We start from the raw sequence: 19300 nt of genomic DNA on the forward strand, positions 1-19300 counted from the left end.
CCAGCCAGTGGCACCCATTACAGTTGTACAGGTTGCTCTCTGCTCAAGGGCACCCAGCAGAATGCCAGCTCGGCCTCAACTTGCTAGTGAAATATGGATACTGGGCCTAGGTAATGCCATCTTGTCCATACCACCATCTTGGCATCTTAGTGGAGGATGGGGACTTTTCACCTTGTTCCAAAAGGTACGGGTATGTCAAAGGTTGTTAAGCTCCAGGAAAGTCTTGCTCTGGGGAATTCTTGCCCTTGATTGCCCCTGATTGTTCCCCCTAGCTTGCTTTCCTTCTGTAAATATGCTTTCACTAGGTTTAGTTCCTCATTCGAGGCTGCAAGTTCCTTTGGGACTGAAGTCCCCTTACAGTCACCAGCTTTGTAATAAAGACTCCTGATTCGACTTCTCAGAGTGGGGCTCCTCTGTATTTTGCCAATCGAATTCACGCATAATACTAGGTCCTGCCCTTTGGTGTGGGATGACATTTGCCCTGAGGTAGGGACACTTTGCCTTTATTTGCTTAAATATACCTTTCAAATGGGAGGCCTGACACCTCTCTCTCCTGGATCACTCCTGTTCCCTTTCCAATCTACCCTCAAACATTACCTGAACTATCCTTTGAGTTTGGGCATGGTAGCATGCACCTATAATCCCAGTTACTCAAGGATGCAGAGGTAGGAGGATTATGGCTCAAGACCAGCCCAAGCAAAAGCCCAAGATCCTACCTGAAAAAAAACAAAAACAAAAACAAAAAACAACAGAGGGGTGATGGGCTCATTCCAGGTCAGTATTTGCTGTTGCAAACACAAGCTATGCAGGAAACCCAAGTAGTGGCCTGGGAGGGGAAGGACGGGGTTAGCAGCTGTCTGTGTGAAATAGAAAAAACAAAAAAACAGCCATTTTCCAGTGGAGGAAACAGCAGCTAAACCACATGGAGTTTGTCACTTATACTTGGAGGTTTGGAGCATCTCTGTTGAGCAGTCTTCCTGCCTTGGGCACAATATTCATCACTGGTGTCATGGTCCCAAAGCCAGTATTTTCACTGGGGGACAGCAAGTGGACAGAACTGTGAATCTGAGGATGCAGGGGCTGTGCACCCCAAAAGAGTGCTCTGGCCAGTAATGAAACCCCACACTGCTTTGTGTCAAAATGGCATCACTGAAAAGCAAAAAAGAGGTTTCTAGAGGACCTTGAAGGCAGTAATACAAGGCCACCTTTGGTGACATCTGCTTTCAGAGCTAAATAATGCCATGCTGTCTCGTTTCCAAACAAGTATGAGAAAACCGAGTGTATCAGGCCAAATGAAAAGGAATTAGCCATCATTTCAGCAGGCCAGCTTGAAGGGACAGAAGCCATGCCAGATCCTCTTCTGTCTTTTGGAATCAATGCCACTGGCTTCAAGTCAAATAAAAATAAAGAGACAAGGGCTGATCCCCAGGGAGCCAAGGAGGGGACAGGAGATGGGAATATCAATCATGGGAGGGGGTGGCTGGGCTGAGGCTCCTCTGGAGCTGAAGTTGTCGTCCCCAGAGCAGACATTTTACCAGGCAAGACAGCGTGGCTGGGTGAATTTCTAAGAAGATTCATTTTATTAGTAAATGCTCATTTGTCCTCCTTTCTCTTCACATTTGTGAATTCAATATATTTGAATCATAAGAATCACAAGAATCAATGTAATAATTCTGAAAAGGAACAGATCTTTCAGACTCTTATGTGTGCATGTATATATAAAAATGCATGAACAAGGCCAAGCGCTGGTGGTTCAGGCCTGTAATCCTAGCTAGTCAAGAGGCTGAGATTTAATTATCTCAATTTAAAGCCAGCCTCAGTTATCTCCAATTAACCAGCAAAAAGCTAGAAGTGGATCTATGGCTCAAGTGGTAAGAGCACCTGTCCTAAGTGAAAAATCTCAGGGTCAATGGTCAGGACCTGAGTTCAAGACCCAGGACCAGCACAAAAAAAAGGAGAGAAAAAAAAAGAAAAAGCACAGACATGGTTACTCCACCCCCCCCCTTTTTTTTAGCTAACCCAAAGATTTGTGAGGCATAAAGAAAATATAGCTTGCTTATGAAATACACAATAAGAAATTCTGAAAGGTTTATCTTCATGAGTTTCATGAAACTTTCATGAGTTTCTCCAGCCATTAAGGAAGTACCATCCAAAATCACACTGGGCCAAGTAGATAATGAAAAATGGATTTCAGAACCAAAAATTCCCTCCACCTTTCATTAGGAAAGAGAGGGAGCTGTGTTCACATGGAAGCTATCTACAGCAATGGCACAGGGCCTGTATCCATCACCATCTGCAGCAGGCCAGTATGGGCTCATGTCCACCTTCCTGTATCCTGCAAAAGACCTGGCCCTCCACTTTCACTGGCTGCCCAACTTTTCCCTCTTCAAGGCCTGGCATTCTTGACTGATGAACTTCAACTGCTGGAAAAAGTTCAACAGAGATATCTGGAAAGATCACTGGACTCTCTCATCTCCTTTCTTCAGTGACATGAGGAGCTGCTCTCATTACCAGGGGCAGACTTGCTCTCTCGAAGCCACAAAGCGCATTTAGAAACCGGGGCTCGTTGGTTGTGATCTGTGATCTGGCTTTCGCCCCCACACTAATCTCCGCCCTAAGAGATCAGCAAGCTGTGATTACTCCAGCAGCAGGCTGGGCTGAGTCACTCCAGTTCAACACAGCCCTGAGGCCCACTCATCGAACCCCATTGGTGAAGCCTCTGTGTGTCCAGACTGCCTGGGACCATGTGTTAGTCCTCTGAGACCCAGGTGCAGTACAACCACTTGTCAAATGTCCTCACAGAGGGAGGCACTTGGAAGATTTCTGGGTTTCTGCTTGCCCTTCCTGGAAGCAGTCCTTCTTTCTGTCTTGTGTGAACAGAAAGACAGTTTACTGTCCCCCTGACACTCTTGCCTCTGAAATAAATGACTGAGACAGAAATCTATTCTTCCTAGTATAAAATAAATTAAGAGGCTTTTTCCCCCTTACCAAGGGAGCATGAGAGCAAAATTTCTGCCCTACTGCCATTAATTATTATCTTTAGTAGGCAGTGTGAACAGGTCTTGGTGCCATTTTGAAGGCAGGAATATCTGCAGTTCCTTCAGCAAACATCAGTACAAATAGATTGTCACAGGCTGAGATTTGTCCTCAAATGACACAGCAAAACTTGTTTCCACCTCAGTTTGTGGTCACAAGATACCTTTCATCATGAAACTATTGTAGTTTCTTTTCTTTCCTCCTTTTTTTTTTTTTTTTGTCCAAGGATAGATCTGAGCTGAAAAGCCATTTTACCCTAAGCAACCTTTTCCTTTACTAAAACACAATCACCATTTCATTGAAGATCTCAGTTTTAATGATGGTTTTCAGGAGTCTTCTCCCCTGGGATGTGAGACCAGAACAGTAGCACTTCATTTTTCTACCTTGCATTGATTTACTGATTTTCTTTTTGCTCTTTCTCCAGGTTACTGTCTTTGGTTAAAAGTCTAACCTCCTGTTCTTAATATGCTAGTACATAATGTAATTGCCTCTGATTGGCTGGTTGAGTTAGGACTACGAACTTCAAAAGAATGGGGTTAGACTCATAAACAGGAGTTGGGCCAACAGGAGATAGGGGATAATGTGCCACTGTGGAAAGGTGAGGAGAAAACACTTTCATCCATCTCTAATTAGAGCTCATGGTAGACTGTATTATTCTTCTCTGTAGGAGCTGTTCACTTCTCTGCACCACTGATGCTGACTGCAGTCACATGACTTATACTGGCCAATGAGATGTGAGGAGGAGTGTTTGCCATTGTATAGTTTGGACATTATTCTTCTACCTCTACTGGGAGAGTGCTGTTCCTTCATCTTAAGTTTTAAGGTAAAAGATGTGGAGCAGAGCACAAGCTGATAGGCAGCCAACATGTAACAGACAGAGCAATTATCCAGGGTGTTGAAGGCACTGAGGTTTGAGGATTGCTTGCTATTGAAGCAGAACCTGGAGGAAGCTGACTTAACACAGTTCTGGAGGGTAGTTGGGGCAGAATCATGTACAAGAGCTTATTAGGACCCTTGATTACAAGTATTAGACATTTAACTCAAATTGGCTTAAGAAAAGGGAAAAGAAGGTATTACTGGCTCACTCAACTACAAAAGGATTGAGTCGGCTTTAGGCCTAGTCAGATAGTGAAGTTCATAGATACACCAACTTGGACTCTCACCACCTCTTTGTCCTGCTGTTAGCAGGTACAGGATTGTTAGGAGGTAGCCCTCTCCCCTCAAAGCTTTATAACCACAAAGATCCAAGTCCAGTGGAAAATGAGAGAAACTCCTGGTTGCTTCTTGAAAAGTCTTGGGATTATCTTTGAACCAGCATAGGTAGCATCCATTGTGGTCAGGGGGAGTTCACTGCTCTGATTGGTCAGGCCTGAGGCCCATCCCCCAGACAGAGACAGAGGTAGAGTCTGACCTTTGATAGATATGGTGTAAGAATGGGAGAGACAAGGTCCTTCGAGGAACTTGAGGTGTTCCAGAAAAAGGGGAAATGGATGCAGAGCTGGAATAAACATAAGTTTAGTCCAGAAACAAACAAACAAACAAACAAAAAAGGAATAAGAAGAAACAGAGAAGCCAAGCACCAGTGACTCACCTCACACCTGTAATCCTAGCTACTTAGGAGGCTAAGATCTGAGGATCAAAGTTGGAAGACAGTCCAGGCAAGAAAGTCTGTAAGACTCTTGTTTCCAATGAATTACCAAAGAGCTAGAAGTAGAGCTGTGGCTCAAGTGATAAGAGTGCTAGCCTGGAATGAAAAAGCTAAAGGAAAACACCCAGGCCCTGAGTTGAAGCCCTAGAACTGGCACACACATACATGTGACATACACACACCAAAAACAAACAAAAAAACAAAACAGGGGAAATGGAGGCTGGGGCACAGCTTAGCAAGCATAGGCCCTCAGTTCAAACCCCACTACTGCCAAAAGTAAATACCCTTCCATTTTACAACTGACTTTCATTCATTCTTTATTCATTTTGTTGGGACCTGGGAATGAGGCTTAGTGGTAGAGTGTTTCCCTTGCAAGCATGAAGCCCTGGATTTGACTCCTCAGTACCACAGAAAAAGCCAGAAGTACTGCTGTGGCTCCAGTGGTAAAGTGCTAGCCTTGAGCAAAAGAAGCTCAGGGGCAGTGCCCAGGCCCTGATTTCAAGCCCCAGGACTGGCAGAAAAGAAAGAAAAAAAGAAAAGGAAAAATCATTTTTAAAAAGAGTAATTTTGTTGAAAATAGAAAAGCTACCAGAAATAGAGACAAATCAAAGCTACCCCTCTTTCTATCATTTGGAGTGATATTTTCTTTTGAAAGATGGTTTTTAAGTCCAGAGTTATTTATTCAGGTGGATCTTAATGTTCAGCCAAGGATCATTTCCTTTCACTGTATAATTTATTTAATAAATATGTATATTGTACATATGACAGATTGTAGTTATTTTTATAAGCTGAAGAAGAGTTTAATTTAAAAGGGTTCTCAAGGTCCCTAGCTATACAAAATGTACATATAGATAGATATGTATGCACACACACACACATATATATATATACACATATCTACATATATATTAAAACAGCACAGAAAAGAAACAAAAAGCTGAGACATAGATAGAACACAGAGCATGCTGAGTGAGGAGAGGGGTCATCATTTATGTGATAAACAACTGGCAAACCATCCCAACCTACCAGCTGTGCACTGACAATAGAATGACATCCAGCGGCAAAGCAGCTGGGCTCTGGAGAGCGTGTCTTACAAAGAACATTAAAATAAGACCTTAGCTCACCCTTTAAATGGCTCCTAGGCTGGTAGGCAGGATTATTGGAGCCCATAGATGCTAGCAAACCTATAATATTTAGGGGATTTTCACAGGGCTATAGTCTAAAATCAGGACTAGGGTTGGGATGTAGCTCAATGGCAAAGAGCTTGCCTAGCAACTGCAACATCCTGGATTTGATCCCCAGTTCCAAAAACAGAAAAGACTACACACACACACACACACACACACACACACACACACACACACACACACACACACACACACACACACACACACACACACACACACACACACACACACACACACACACACACACACACACACACACCATAGAGAGAGTTAAAATCAGGACTAAAAGGATTTAAATTTTTTTCTTGTCAATTGTATAAACAAGTGGGTTTTTCTTTCTGAAGACTGTCACATCACATTTTCCCAAATTCTGGATCTGACCCGAAACTGCTGCTCCAAGGTTCCTATGCTGATGGCACTGGGAGGTGGTGGGACTTTTAAGAGGCGGAGCCTCATGGGAGGTCCTTAGGTCAATCAGGGGCTTACCTTCAAGGGAACTGAAGGATCCTAGTTTCCCTTTAGCTTCGGTTAGGCTGCAGGATATATTTATCTTTAGAAAAGACAACAAAGCTTTCACCTGTGGCTAAAGATCCTCTGGGCCCTGTGTGGACTTGCTATGATATTGGCCTTTGCCAATATGGAACTGAGTCCACCTACCATCTGTCTCTCGACCCCCTCTCCAGGGCTGCGGAGGCCTGCTAGTGACAATCACAGAAACAGCCTGTTTACGTGCACCCCAAATCGAGCCATCGGGGGGCCGCCCCTGTCAAGCCCTATTCCTCTCTATGGTCTTTCCATAGCAGCTGGTGCAACCTCCGCCTGCCCCTCCCTCCTTCGCAGCAGATGCCTTTGCACCTACACATCTAGGAGAAAGAACTGAACACTCTCAAGCCCCCAGCAGGACGGTGGCACTGTGGTCCCTCTGCTCAAATTTCTTGACAGTGTCAGCTCTGGTCTCAGAGCAGTGAAAATACATCTTCTTATATCTATCTGCACATTCATTCAATGTATAACACGTCAAAAATGGCAACATGGCTGACATGGAATCAGGCTCTGAGGTAATTTGGGGCCTTCTGCTTCTTTGTTTTGCTTGATTTTTTTTTTCACTGAGCACGGATAATTTTTACAAACGCCATAGTTTTGTAATGGAAGTTATCTCCAGAAAGATAAAAAGATCCTGAGGAGACAGTGACCATCAGTTTCCCCATATTATCCTCCAAGGAAGTCAGAATAAAGATCCCAAATACACTCAGATCACAATTTCAGGACCTGCAAATGTGTCACCTGACAGCAGCAAAAGGGACTTATTTGCAGATGTGATTAATGTAAGGCTCCCCAGATGAAGAAATTACCCTTGAGTTTTCTCTAATGATGGAGCAAAAAAGATGGAGGCAAGCCATATGCTGGTGGCTCAGGCCTGTAATCCTAGCTACTCAGGAGGCTGAGACCTGATGATCAGGGTTTGAACCAGCCAGGCAGGAAAGTTGGAGAAACTCTTATCTCCAATTAACCAGCAAAAAGTCAGCAGTGGAGATGTGGCTCAAGTGGTAGAATGCAGGCCTTGAGCAAAAAAAGCTCAGGGACAGTATAACCAGGTCCTGAGTTCAAGCTCTAGGACTGGCAAAAAAAAATGTTAAATGGAGGCAAGAGACTCAGAGTTGTGCATCAGGAACAAAGTCAGAGAGCTGCACTGTTGTTGGCTTGGAAGACCAGGCAGTGACTGGGAATGTTCTTGTCTACCACTAAGCTAGGGAGCAGCAGTGCTTCTAGCAATGAGAGGAGGACACCTGGATTAGAGTTTGGCTCCCCTAGAGACAGAAACTTTCTCCACTTGTTTCTCTGGCTTGTCCTGATCCCGTGTGTTCTAAAGAAGAATTCAGCACCTGAGTTCTTGCTTGGCAAGGCTAAATCTGGACAGTACCCAGCATGGCCACTGCTCTAGCTGGGCTGGCTCCAGGCCCATTCCAGAGGGGAGGGGGGGCGGGGGAAGAAAGGGAGGAGAGAGAGGCCCTGGAAGGCCTCCTGCTTCCCCACTTCTCTTTAGTGCTTTGTTAACATCTGAATTACAACACTCACGGACAGAAACTACAGCTTGTTATAAACATGTGTCTCTCACCCCCAGGGCTGGAACCATAAGTCACTTGGTTCTGTTGTTTTTGTTTATTTTTTCCTCCAGCACCAACCTCACTAAGTTGTGGAGAGGTGTTCCAATATGAATTAGATGAGTGGTTTTAATTTTTGTATCATGCTTTTGGGCATCTCACGGAACGGTAGTGGAAATAGAGAATACAAGTTCAAGTTCAAGCAAGGAGTTCAGGGTAACAGTTTCTAGGAAATCTATCATTTTTAGGAGTTTCTGTGGCCCTTGGCAGCCATTTTAAGCTGCACAATTGGCTTTTCTGTTTTGTGGCACTTGGGATTTAAACCTAGAGCCCTGTGCACCAGCCCTGGGCATGGCTTTAGAAGCTAAAAAATGAGACAAGGTTTTCCAATATTGTTCTCCTTTCAAAATATAATCTCAGATTAGAAAAACAAACAAATGAACCAAGAAAAGGGCTGGGATGTAGCTCAGTGGCAAAGCACTTGCCTAGTAAGTGCAACTTCTTGCATTTAATCTACAGTAACAACAACAACAACAAAAATCAGTAAAAGGAGGGAAAACTGGTGCCGGGGCAGGTGGCTCATGCTTGTAATCCTAGATGCTCAGGAGGCTGAGATCTGAGAATGGAAATCTGAACCCAGCTAGGTAGTAAAGCCCATGAGACCCTTATCTTCAAGTTAGTAACCAAAAGAAAGCCAGAAGTGGAGCTTTGGCTCAAGTGGTATCTTGGTTTTATTATTATGGTTATTCTTCTCAATATGGGGAGGTCATCCAAGAGTCTATTCAACCTGCCATTCTCAAGAAACAGATTTAAGCAAAAGATGTTGACACTGAGGGCTAAGAGTCTCTCACTGTACTTAAAAATGCTTTGACAAGGGCTGGGAAGGTGGCTCAGTGGTAGAGCACTAGCCTTGAGCTGAAGAGCTAAGGGACAGTGCCCAGGCCCAGAGTTCAAGCCCCATGACCGGACCCCCCCAAAAAAAAAAAAAAAAGCCTTGACAAGCCAGGTGCTGGTGGCTCACGCCTATAATCCTAGCTACTCAAGAGGCTGAGATCTGAGGATCATGGTTCAAAGCCAGCCCGGGCAGGAAAGTCCATGAGACTCTTATCTCCAATAAACCACTAGGAAAACCAGAAGTGGCCCTGTGGCTCAAGTGGTAGAGCGCTCGCCTTGAGCTGAAGAGCTGAGGGACAGTGCCCAGGCCCAGAGTTCAAGCCCCACAACCGACAAAAAAAAAAAAAAAAAATGCCTTGACAGGCTGGGCATAGTACTGCATACCTCTATTCCTAGCACTCCAAAGGCTGAGGCAGGAGCATTGTGAGTTCAAGGCTAACTTAGGTTATACAGACAGAGAGAATAGAGAAAGAGGGAGAGATAGAGTCAGAGACAGAGACAGAGAGGATGCCTCTACAGAAAAAAATTAAAAAGGGACTTAGTAAACCTCATTTGATTTCCTTGTGTCTCAACTTCCTGACATTGTTCTTACAAAGGACTGACATGGAAACACTCTCAAAGCAACAGATGAAATATGTATTATCTTCTAAGTTACTGAACTTTGTTTTCTTCTACTGAAGGCTTAAAATAATAGAATATTGCTTGAACGCATCATAATCAGGAGATAACTTTCCCACACCACATAAAATTAAATTCCCTCAATATTCCAGACGCTTCTCTCTGCTTTATTTTTCCTAACACTTAACATATTTACTCTCACTGGGATGTAAATTCCACAAAGGCTTGGATTTGTGCTATTATGTTCCTGCTATGCCCAATAGCCCAGCTAAAGTGATACTGGTGCACAGTAGTACTCTATAAACATTTCTTGTATGAATACATAGCTAATACAAATCTAGAAATGAAATATGCCCTATGAAGCCATAAAAAAGCAGAGATTAGATATAATCAAATCAACATGGCTAGATCTCAGAAGTGCCTCTGAATCAAGTAAGGCTAGTGGTAGAATAATAAATAAGCCTCCTGATCTACAAAACAGAGCCCAAATTGGCTCACGCCTATAATCCTAGCTACTCAGGAAGCTGAGATAGCAGGTATTCCATGCTAGCCCAGGCAGCAAAGTCAGTGAGACCATTATCTCCAATCAACCAGTAAAAAGCCAGAAGTGGAGCTGTAGCTCACGTGGTAGAGCACTAGCTATAAGGGAAAAAGTTAAGGGACAGCACCCAGGTTCTGAGTTCAAGCCCCTGTTCCAAATTCCAATAATAATAATAACAACAATAATGGCAAACTTGTTTTCCACTTCATTTTTTTTTTAATCAGTCATGGGGCTTGAACTCTGGGCCTGGGCGCTGTCCCTGAGTTCTTCAGCTCAATGCAAGCGCTCTACCACTTGAGACATAGCGCCACTTCTATTTTTCTGGTGGTTTATGGAGATAAGAGTCTCATGGACTTTCATGCCCAAGCTGGCTTGAACCACAATCCTCAAACCTGAGCCTCCTGGGTAGCTAGGATTATAGGCATGAGCCATCAGCACCAGGCTTCTACTTCATTTTTGAAATGGAATCTCTGCATTGTTAAGATGAGCTTAACCCAGGCTAAAAATATTGAGACACAAGAGGCCGAGGTATAACTGACCAGAGTCCTAGGCTTTTAGACTTAGTTCATTAATACCATTTTAAGATTAGGAGGGCACTGGGACACCAATGGTTCACACCTATAATAGTAGCAACTCAGGAGGCTGAGATCTGAGGACTGAGGTTGGAAGCTGTCTGGGGCAGAAAAGTCCTCATGAGACTTTTTACCTCCAATTAACCACTCCAAAACCAGAAACAGAGCTATGGCTCAAAGTAGTAGAGTGCTAGCCTTAAGCCTTAAGGACAGGACCCAGGCTATGAGTTCAATCCTCATGACTGACAGGAAGAAAAAGAAAAAGAAAAGATTAAGAGGAAATTCTTTACTTACTGATTCTTTAGCCACTCCTCCACAAATGGGATGGAGAAGAATTCTGTGAAGGTTTCTCCTGTCCTCTTTGGATTGTGGCTGGCCAGGATACCACATGTTTGATGGACAAGAAGACCACAAGTGAGAGTTGAAGTCAACTGCTGCTCTTCCACTTGCAAATTAACATGGTGGAATTCTTAGAGACATTGAATATTTAAAGACATACACAGGGCCGGGAATGTGGCCTAGTGGTAGAGTGCTTGCCTAGCATGCATGAAGCACTGGGTTCAATTCCTCTGTACCACATAAACAAAAAAGGCTGGAAGTGGTGCTGTGGCTCAAGTAGTAGAGCGCTAGCCCTGAGCCCAGAGAGGCTCAGAGACAGAGCCCAGATCCTGAGTCAAACCCCAGAACCAGCAAAAAATAAAAATAAAAATAAATAAATAAAGAATGCTTAACTTACTTGTACAGCCACTCAGTCAGGTAATCACAAGCAATGAATTTGGTCCTTTTCCTCTGAAGAGAGAAAAGATAATTCAATTATATTTTACTTTGCCCATTGTGTCTTGAGTAGAAGAAGGAAGAGAGGTTAAATTGATTAAATGCAGACAAAATATGCAGGAATCTATTATGGCATTCATAAGTATTACAACAAACAGTATCTGGGCAAGGATATGCTTAGCATTCAATCAAGTGCCTAGTGGGAATTGAATGAATGAACTCTCACCTCTCCAACACCCAAGCATAAAAGCAAGAAAGAGGTCAGGTACAAGGATTAAGATATCTCAAAGTAGGAATTGCTAGCATAATTTTGGACCTTAATCTTTTGGTCAGATGTGGGGCTTGAACTCAGAGCCTGGGTGCTATCCCCAAGCTCTTTTTCTTTTATGCACGGCACGTGTGCGTACCAGTACTGGAGCTTGAATTCAAGGCCCTGAGTTCTCACTTAGCTTTTTCATTCAAGACTAGTGCTTGACCACTTAAACCACAGCTCCACTTTCAGCCTTTTGTTGGTTAACAGGAGATAAATCTCTTGGGTTTTTTTCTTCCCAGACTGGCTTTGAACCATGATCCTCAGATCTCAGCCTTCCAAGTAACTAGGATTATAGGCATGCATGAGCCACCGGTGCCCAGTTGAAAATTTTCTTTTCACTTTCTTCCCCTAGTATGTGATTATTAAAAAAAATTAATTCTCCTTTTTACTTAGAAATTGCCAACTCAACTTTGTAATTAATCCTAGATATGGTTGCTATAAAATTGATACCAAGAGGAAAGGGCTCCTTCAGGTTGCTTTTCGTTTTACAGAAAATACAGTGATGTCTGAGTTGCTAGACATTATTTGTAGTCTTTTACCTTACAGCAGATAGTCTTTCATGAAAAATTGAACTATGCCTGGCATGGGTAACAGAAAGAAACCATTAGATTGAGTAACAGAGTCTTTTAATTCTGCATTGCCAGAGCAGGATTCCCTTCAAAAAGACATTAAGAAAATACTTGCACAACAATGCAAATATGTAACTAGCATGGACTGACATATAATAACTTACACAATCCAGTGATTGTAGGATGGCGGAGTCTCTCTCCAGCCCTACAAAGAGTCATTGTTCCCTTAGCATATCTGCCTCGCCACTGAGCAGCAAGGATTTCTTCTACGAAGGAATGTAGCCTGACTTACTCGATTACACAGATATTAAAAATAGTCCAATGGATTGAAGGTCATGCAGGCAGATTTAATGACTTTTGATGTAAAGAAATAAAATAGAAGAAACTGTGTTTTGCTTCTGTTCTGGGCAAGCATGGACGTGCGGTGCATACCCAGACATGCATGACACTGGGGACATTGTTCAGCTGTTGTTTAGTTTCAAAATTATCTGCTGGGGAGCTGAAAGAGAGAAGGGACAGCAAATGAAAAGTCATGCTGAGTGACGAGATAAGAGAGGAAGTAATAGGGAGAGAAATTGAAGAACAGAGATTAATAAAGTGTGGGTACCAGATTTGTGTAATGTGGACGATTACGGAATCCTAGATTGCTTGTAAATGGAGCAGATGTGTGGGTCGGGGCAAGTAGAGGAAACAGGGCAACTTCAGATAAGGTATAAAAATCATTTTAGGGGAACTGGGGACAGAGCTCAAGGGGTAGAGCACCTGCCCAGCAAATGCAAAGCCCTGATTTTAAATTCCAGTAGTACAGAAAAAAAAAAGCAATGTGGCTGGGCACCAATGGCTCACGCCTGTAATCTTAGCTACTCAGGAGGCTCGGATCTGAGGATCATGGTTCAAAGCCAGAATGGGCAGGAAAGTCCATGAGACTCTTATCTTCAATAAGCTACCAGAAAACCAGAAGTGGCACAGTGGCTCAAGCACTAGAGCACTTGCTTTGAGCTGAAGAGCTCAGGGACAGCACCCAGGCCCATAGTTCAAGCCCCACAACTGGGGGATGGGGGGAAATAGTGTGTGTACACACACGTGCGCAGGCCCATGGTTCAACTCAGAACCTCAAGCTCTCACGTGGCTCTTCTACTCAAGGCTGGCTTGAATACCACTTGAACCATGCCTCCACTTCTAGCTCTTTACTGGTTACTTGAAGATAAGAGTTTCAAGGACATTTCTGTCCATGTTAGCTTTGAACTAGGATCCTCAGGTCTCAGCCTCCTGAGTTGCTAGGATTACAAGCATGAGCCACAGTGCCCAATGTGTTGGTTTTTGTTTTTTTTTAAATCTAGAGTTGAAAGGAAAAAAACAAACACTATACATCAAGGGCTAAGATATTAACCTGCACCCTCCTTTGAAATGTACCCCAAGTTCTGAGGTGAATGGTTAGAGGAATGGACGGAGTGGACAGGTACAGAACAAAGCAAATAAATGGGTAACTATAAAAATCTAGAGTATTCACTCTCAAAGGCTTTCCTATGTGTTTGGAAAAAACATATTGTAATAAAACAGATGAGTCAGGCTGGGAATGTGGCTTAGTGGTAGAGTGCTTGCCTAGCATGCATGAAGTCCTGGGTTCAATTCCTCAATACCTCATATACAGAAAAAGCTGGAAGTGGTGCTGTGCCTCAAGTGGTAGAGTGCTATCTTGTGCAAAAGACGCTCAAGGACAGTACCCAGGCGCAGAGTTCAAGGCCCAGGACTGGCAAAAACAAAAAACAACAACAAAACAAAACAAAAAAAAAAACAACAGATGATTCAGCAGATCATTCAAGACTGAGACCCCAGCTGACCCAGGGAAAGAGATTCCTGACTTCAGACTTCAGCCGGAATCAGAATCAGCAGGCAGTAACCAAAGACAGGCAGTTCCCTCACAGATTTTAGGATCTCAAGCTGGGGGGGGGGGGGGGGGGGGAAGGATGGGAAACCCAGGGGACCTAACTAGGAGAAGAGATCACCAGGTCTCTAAGAAAACATTATCCTTCAGCTTTTAAAACAGCCTAAGGGCCGGGCGCTGGTGGCTCACGCCTGTAATCCTAGCTACTCAGGAGGCTGAGATCTGAGGATCGCGGTTCAAAGCCAGCCCGGGCAGGAGAGACCGTGAGACTCCAATAAACCACCAGAAAACCCGAAGTGGCGCTGTAGCTCAAGTGGTAGAGCGCTCGCCTTGAGCTGAAGAGCTGAGGGACAGCGCCCAGGCCCAGAGTTCAAGCCCCACGGCCGACCAAAAAAAAAAAAAAAAAAAAAAAAACAGCCTAAGGGGCCCCCTGGTCCAGAAAACTTTTGTTTTCGTTTTGTTTTTTAAGTACCTCACTCAGGAAGGATTAAAGATAGCCTAAGGTGAGTCAACAAATAGTTCTTAAAACAATGGATTTGTAACTTAGTTAAATACAGCCTAGAAGTCACTGGTAAACCTCCCTCCCCCAGGGACAATGACTCTGCCCCAGTGGTTTGTCCTGGAGAGGGGTTTAATGCTTCAAGTCCCTAATCATTAATGATACTTGTGCTGGGGTAAAAATCATGGTTGTTCTCTACCTAGAGATGACTTTCAGTCTATTAACAGTGTATTCCTTTCCTAATAAACTTCACTAACACATTTACCAAAAGTAAATAAATAAAACAGGTAAGGGGTACATATGATAAAAGACCCAAACTTCAAAGAGAGAAAGGGCAGAAATTAACATGGGCTCAATCTAGACAGTATTTAAGACCATTTCTTATGTTGGACATACATATAGGAGAAGACAGGCAGAGGACTGGAGTCTGGGAAGATAAACAACTAACGTTTGAAAACAATAGAATCTGTATCTAATAGTCAATCCAATTCTCCACCCCAAGCAAGTGCTCCTTGCTGTTAGCATGGACTTAAGGGAAGCCACATTTGATCAGGCATCATGTCACTCCCAGGTGGATTAGAGGAAAGCCCCTCCCATCCTTCCATAGGCCTTGTACCAGAACGCATTCCCCCCCCAACCCCCCCTCCCACCTACCTGTTACCACTGTCACCAAGGGCGAAAGAGGAGACTGGGTAACTAAGGGGCCTAACCACCATTTAGTTCTCTTAGCTACCAGTAACTCAAAACAACTTCCCCATTCCCTGTAGTGAATGGGGTAGCTAGAGACCTCTGAGATTAAAACGTGTGCTGACCATGAGCTATCTCTCTACTGCTCACAGGTAGACTCTACTGCTCAGAGTCTACCTGTAGCGAAGGAAGGTAGCACATATCTGTAATCCCAGCACTAAGAGATTAAGGTAAAAGGATTGCAAATTCCAATACCGCCTGGCTCAAGGGAAAAATATTTCTAAAGGCCTATGCTGGGAGTTTGTGAAGTTAAGTGTCGCTGGGTGTGCCACTGTGTTGATTGTGTAGGTTGAGACCTTTTGCTCTTGTAAGTAATAGAAAAATGTTTGGTCATCTTGTGTATTATAGACAGCAGACATCTATTCTTCACAGTTTTGGAAGCTGGGAACACCAGAGATCATGATGTTAATTGATACATTTGGTGTCTAGTGAGGACCAGCTCCTCATACGTGGCACCTGTTCACTGCTGTTCTGTGGTACCAGGGCTGAATGAGCTAAGTTCTCCTTTGTATATTTGAAAAGATATTCAGTAAGTTGGTTTAAAAAAAAAAAAAAAGGAAAACAACTACAACAAATGATCATGAGCAATTCAGTAGCAAATTTTAGTGCTATGCCACCACAATCAAAGGATTCGAATTGTTACCTGGTACTAACCAGTGCTCTTTGCAGGAATGAAACTTGATGAGCTGCCAAGAGGCAAAGGAGAAGTGGGTGTGGGGAGAACAGGTGGAAAACATGGCATTCATACCACCTCTGCCCAGACTTTACATCTAATCTGCATTTAAAGCTGGGCCTTGATTGCTTTCCCACCATTGCTTTACTTATGCATAAAAGTGATTTCTTTCCAAATGAAGCAGGGTGCACCGGCGACCCTGCTGGGTGACATCTGCTATGGTCAGGCCCTGACACAACTAGGAGTAAAGAATTGAATCACAGAAGCTCATGCTTGTAATCCTGGCTACTGAGGAGGCTGAGATCTGAGGATCACGGAAGCCAGCCTGGGCAGACAAATTCAGGAGATTTATCTCAAGTGAACTAGTACAAGGCTGAAAGTGAAGGAATGGTAGTGCACTAGCCATAAGAGGAAAAGCCAGGCAAGAGCACATGGCCCTGAGTTCAAGCCCCAGCACCAGGATAAAAACAAACAAAACTGAGCCACACACAGTCCCACTATGGTTAATTCAGAGTCCCCCAACTCTGAGCTGGAGGCCTCCAGACCTTTCACCCATCTGTACCTCCAGCAGAGTGCCTCAATAAGGCAGTCAGATAATCCCACCACCCTCCCACCTAAAACCAACCTGGTCCCCCTTTACCCCACCCATGGGATTCCCTGAATCCAGAATGGACACATGATCCCTTCAGAGAGACAGGATGTGGCAGGAGAGATGGCACTGAGACTTCTGGGAAATCATGTCCTTTGTTCTTCTGAGAGAATTTGTTCTTTCTTGCCTGGATGGTATGGAAGGTGGAGGCCAAAAGGAGGCCTGTGGTATGGCTCTGGCACTTCTCTGGCAGAAGCTGGCCTGAGGACAAAGCAGACCTTGTGAGAAGCCCACTGAAGAGGCAGAAGAAAACCAGGTCCTCAGCTCCATATCACTACACCTGAGTCCAGCCCATCCTGAAGCCTCTGTACCTCAGGACCCTGTAATTTTCTGAGCTACTAATCCCCTTTGTTACTGCAGCTACTTTTCTGCTAGTTTATAGCACAGAAGCCTGGAATAGCATTCTTTCTGCCTCCTTTTAGTAACTGCACCTTCAACTCTTCCTCAATTTTAAAGCTGGGTGCTTGGGGGTGGGGTGGGGCCAAGGTGCTCTTTCCCTAGCCTTCCAATTTCCCCTGGCTCCCAGGGCTTGTCCCAAAGCAGGTAAGTGGTCTGAGCTGGTTCAGTAAGTGCCAGAAAGCTTGAACTCAGGGCCCTGGCACTCTCCCTGAGCTTCTTTTACTCAAGACTACCACTTGAGCCACAGCTCCATTTCCAACTTTTTTGGTAGTTTAGTAGAGTAAGAATGAAGAAGCAAGACACTCTGTCTTAAAACAAATTAGAAGCAAAAGAGATTGGGGGCACACATAGCTCAAGCAGCAGAACTCTTGCCTACCAAGTCTTTAGGCCCTGAGATCAAACCCTAGTATCAATAGAAAACAAAAATTTATGGCTGAGACTTCAAGGGTAATCTCAAAGTGGACACCGTTTAGTCATGTCTTTCTATTTGCCTCCTTAAATGACACATCATTTATTCTTCCTGACAGCCACAATGAGGTACAGTCTATGATGAGAAACCTCCCTGATCAGCAGAACAACAACAAAAAACCCCGAGGCTCTCACTGTTGAAGGAGTCTCTTGGGAACCCAGACCTAGCAAGCTTCCTTGCCCTCCATCAGGCACCTGCTTCTGAGACCTCCCAGCCCACCTTTTCCTTATGTACATACTCATTTCAAGCCAGACCTTTTCTTGTGATTTAATGCTGTCACTTGATGACTGCAATTGGCTTAGCTGTGGCCAGGCACTGAGCAATATTGGCTTTCGGCACATTTTCTCATTAAATCCTCATCAACTCCTTTGTGTGAAGAAATTGGTATTATAATTTACATTTTATACAGAAAGAATCAGAGATTGAGAAGATGAAGGTCACCATGCTAGTGAGTTTCAAGGTCATACATTTATCAAATCAGGCAGACATAGCCCCCAACTCTATGCATCCTGCCTCTTAGGCAGCTAGGACCACAAAAACCTGGAGAATTCCAAGACTTCAAAGGAAGGGTTAAGCTGAGGGTGGGTGACTTATACCTGTAATCCTAGCTGCTCAGGAGGCTGAGATGTGAGGATGGAGGTTGGAAGCCAACTGGGACATTCTGCAGCTCAGTTGATGAGAGGTTCAGTGCCACATTATTCAGCCGTGTTTAAATCATCCTGTGATCAGCTGTTTTCCTGCCCTTAGTTTTGTGCAAAAATGTGTCTTCCAAGAGCAAATAGTAATACCCTCCTCCCCCCAAAAATAAACAAAAAGTTATGACAACTCTCCCAAGCCAAAAGGGCAGATAATGTGCTCGAGTGAGTACATTATGGCATTATGGAGAAAATGAATTCAGCATCCTCAGAACAAGGCTGAGCTCTGCATCCTGAGCATGTGTGGTCTTTCCTCAATGGCGGTCTCCTTGGAACCGTGTGCCATGGATACTGACATCTCCACTGTTTTTGATGTGCCAGGATGTGATGTCATTATGGTGTCATTTCCACTTTGCAGAGTAGGGCACAGAAGCTAAATTCCATGTCCAAAGTCACTTATCTGTCAACATAAGAATAGGAGTTTGACCCCTGGTGGTGGGACTCCAGAGCTGACCCTGCACCATGAGCTTGTCACACCTCTCCACAGTCCTACCTGTGCTTTACCAGTCCAGAGAGGAGAGAGTTGCTCACAGGTAACCAATTTAGAAGTCAAACCTGCCATCTGCTGTGGAACCTTTATTACTATTAATACCTTCTTAGATTCTTAGAAGAATGGAACTGAGACAATGTCTCCAATGTAATCCAGGCTGACCTTGAACTTTTTATCCTCCTGCTACAGCCTCTTGAAAGCTAGGATTACGGGCATATAGCACAACACTTGCTCCCCATATTATTATTATTATTATTATTATTATTATTATTATTATTATTATTTTGTCAGTTGTGGGGCTCTAACTCTGGGTGTGGGCACTATCCCTCAGCTCTTCAGCTCAAGGCAAGTGCTCTATCACTTGAGCTACAGCACCACTTCTGGTTTTCTGAGTGATTTATTGGAGAGTGATTTATAGTCTCACAGAGTTTCCTGCCCAGGCTGGCTTTGAACTGTGATCCTCAGATCTCAGCCTCCTGAGTAGCTAGGATTACAGGCATGACTCACCAATGCCCAGCTTTCCTTTTTTTTTTTTTAATG

General features: G+C 44.0%; 1 protein-coding gene across 1 annotated transcript in view; it reads right to left on the reverse strand.

The window, feature by feature from the left end:
- The window catches only part of LOC138825585 (IQ domain-containing protein K-like), a 68724-nt gene that overhangs the window by 39554 nt on the left and 9870 nt on the right, over nt 1-19300 (reverse strand). Inside the window, exons 3-4 of the mRNA XM_070020244.1 lie at nt 11335-11387; nt 10893-10970 (exon numbers count right to left, since the gene is read on the reverse strand). Coding sequence (XP_069876345.1) covers nt 10893-10970; nt 11335-11387 — 131 coding nt within the window. The remainder of the gene's footprint in view (nt 1-10892; nt 10971-11334; nt 11388-19300) is intronic.

The sequence above is a fragment of the Dipodomys merriami genome, unplaced genomic scaffold, assembly GCF_024711535.1.
Source record: "Dipodomys merriami isolate MVZ:Mamm:240054 unplaced genomic scaffold, mDipMer1.0.p SCAF_138, whole genome shotgun sequence".
NCBI classification, from domain to species: domain Eukaryota; kingdom Metazoa; phylum Chordata; class Mammalia; order Rodentia; family Heteromyidae; genus Dipodomys; species Dipodomys merriami.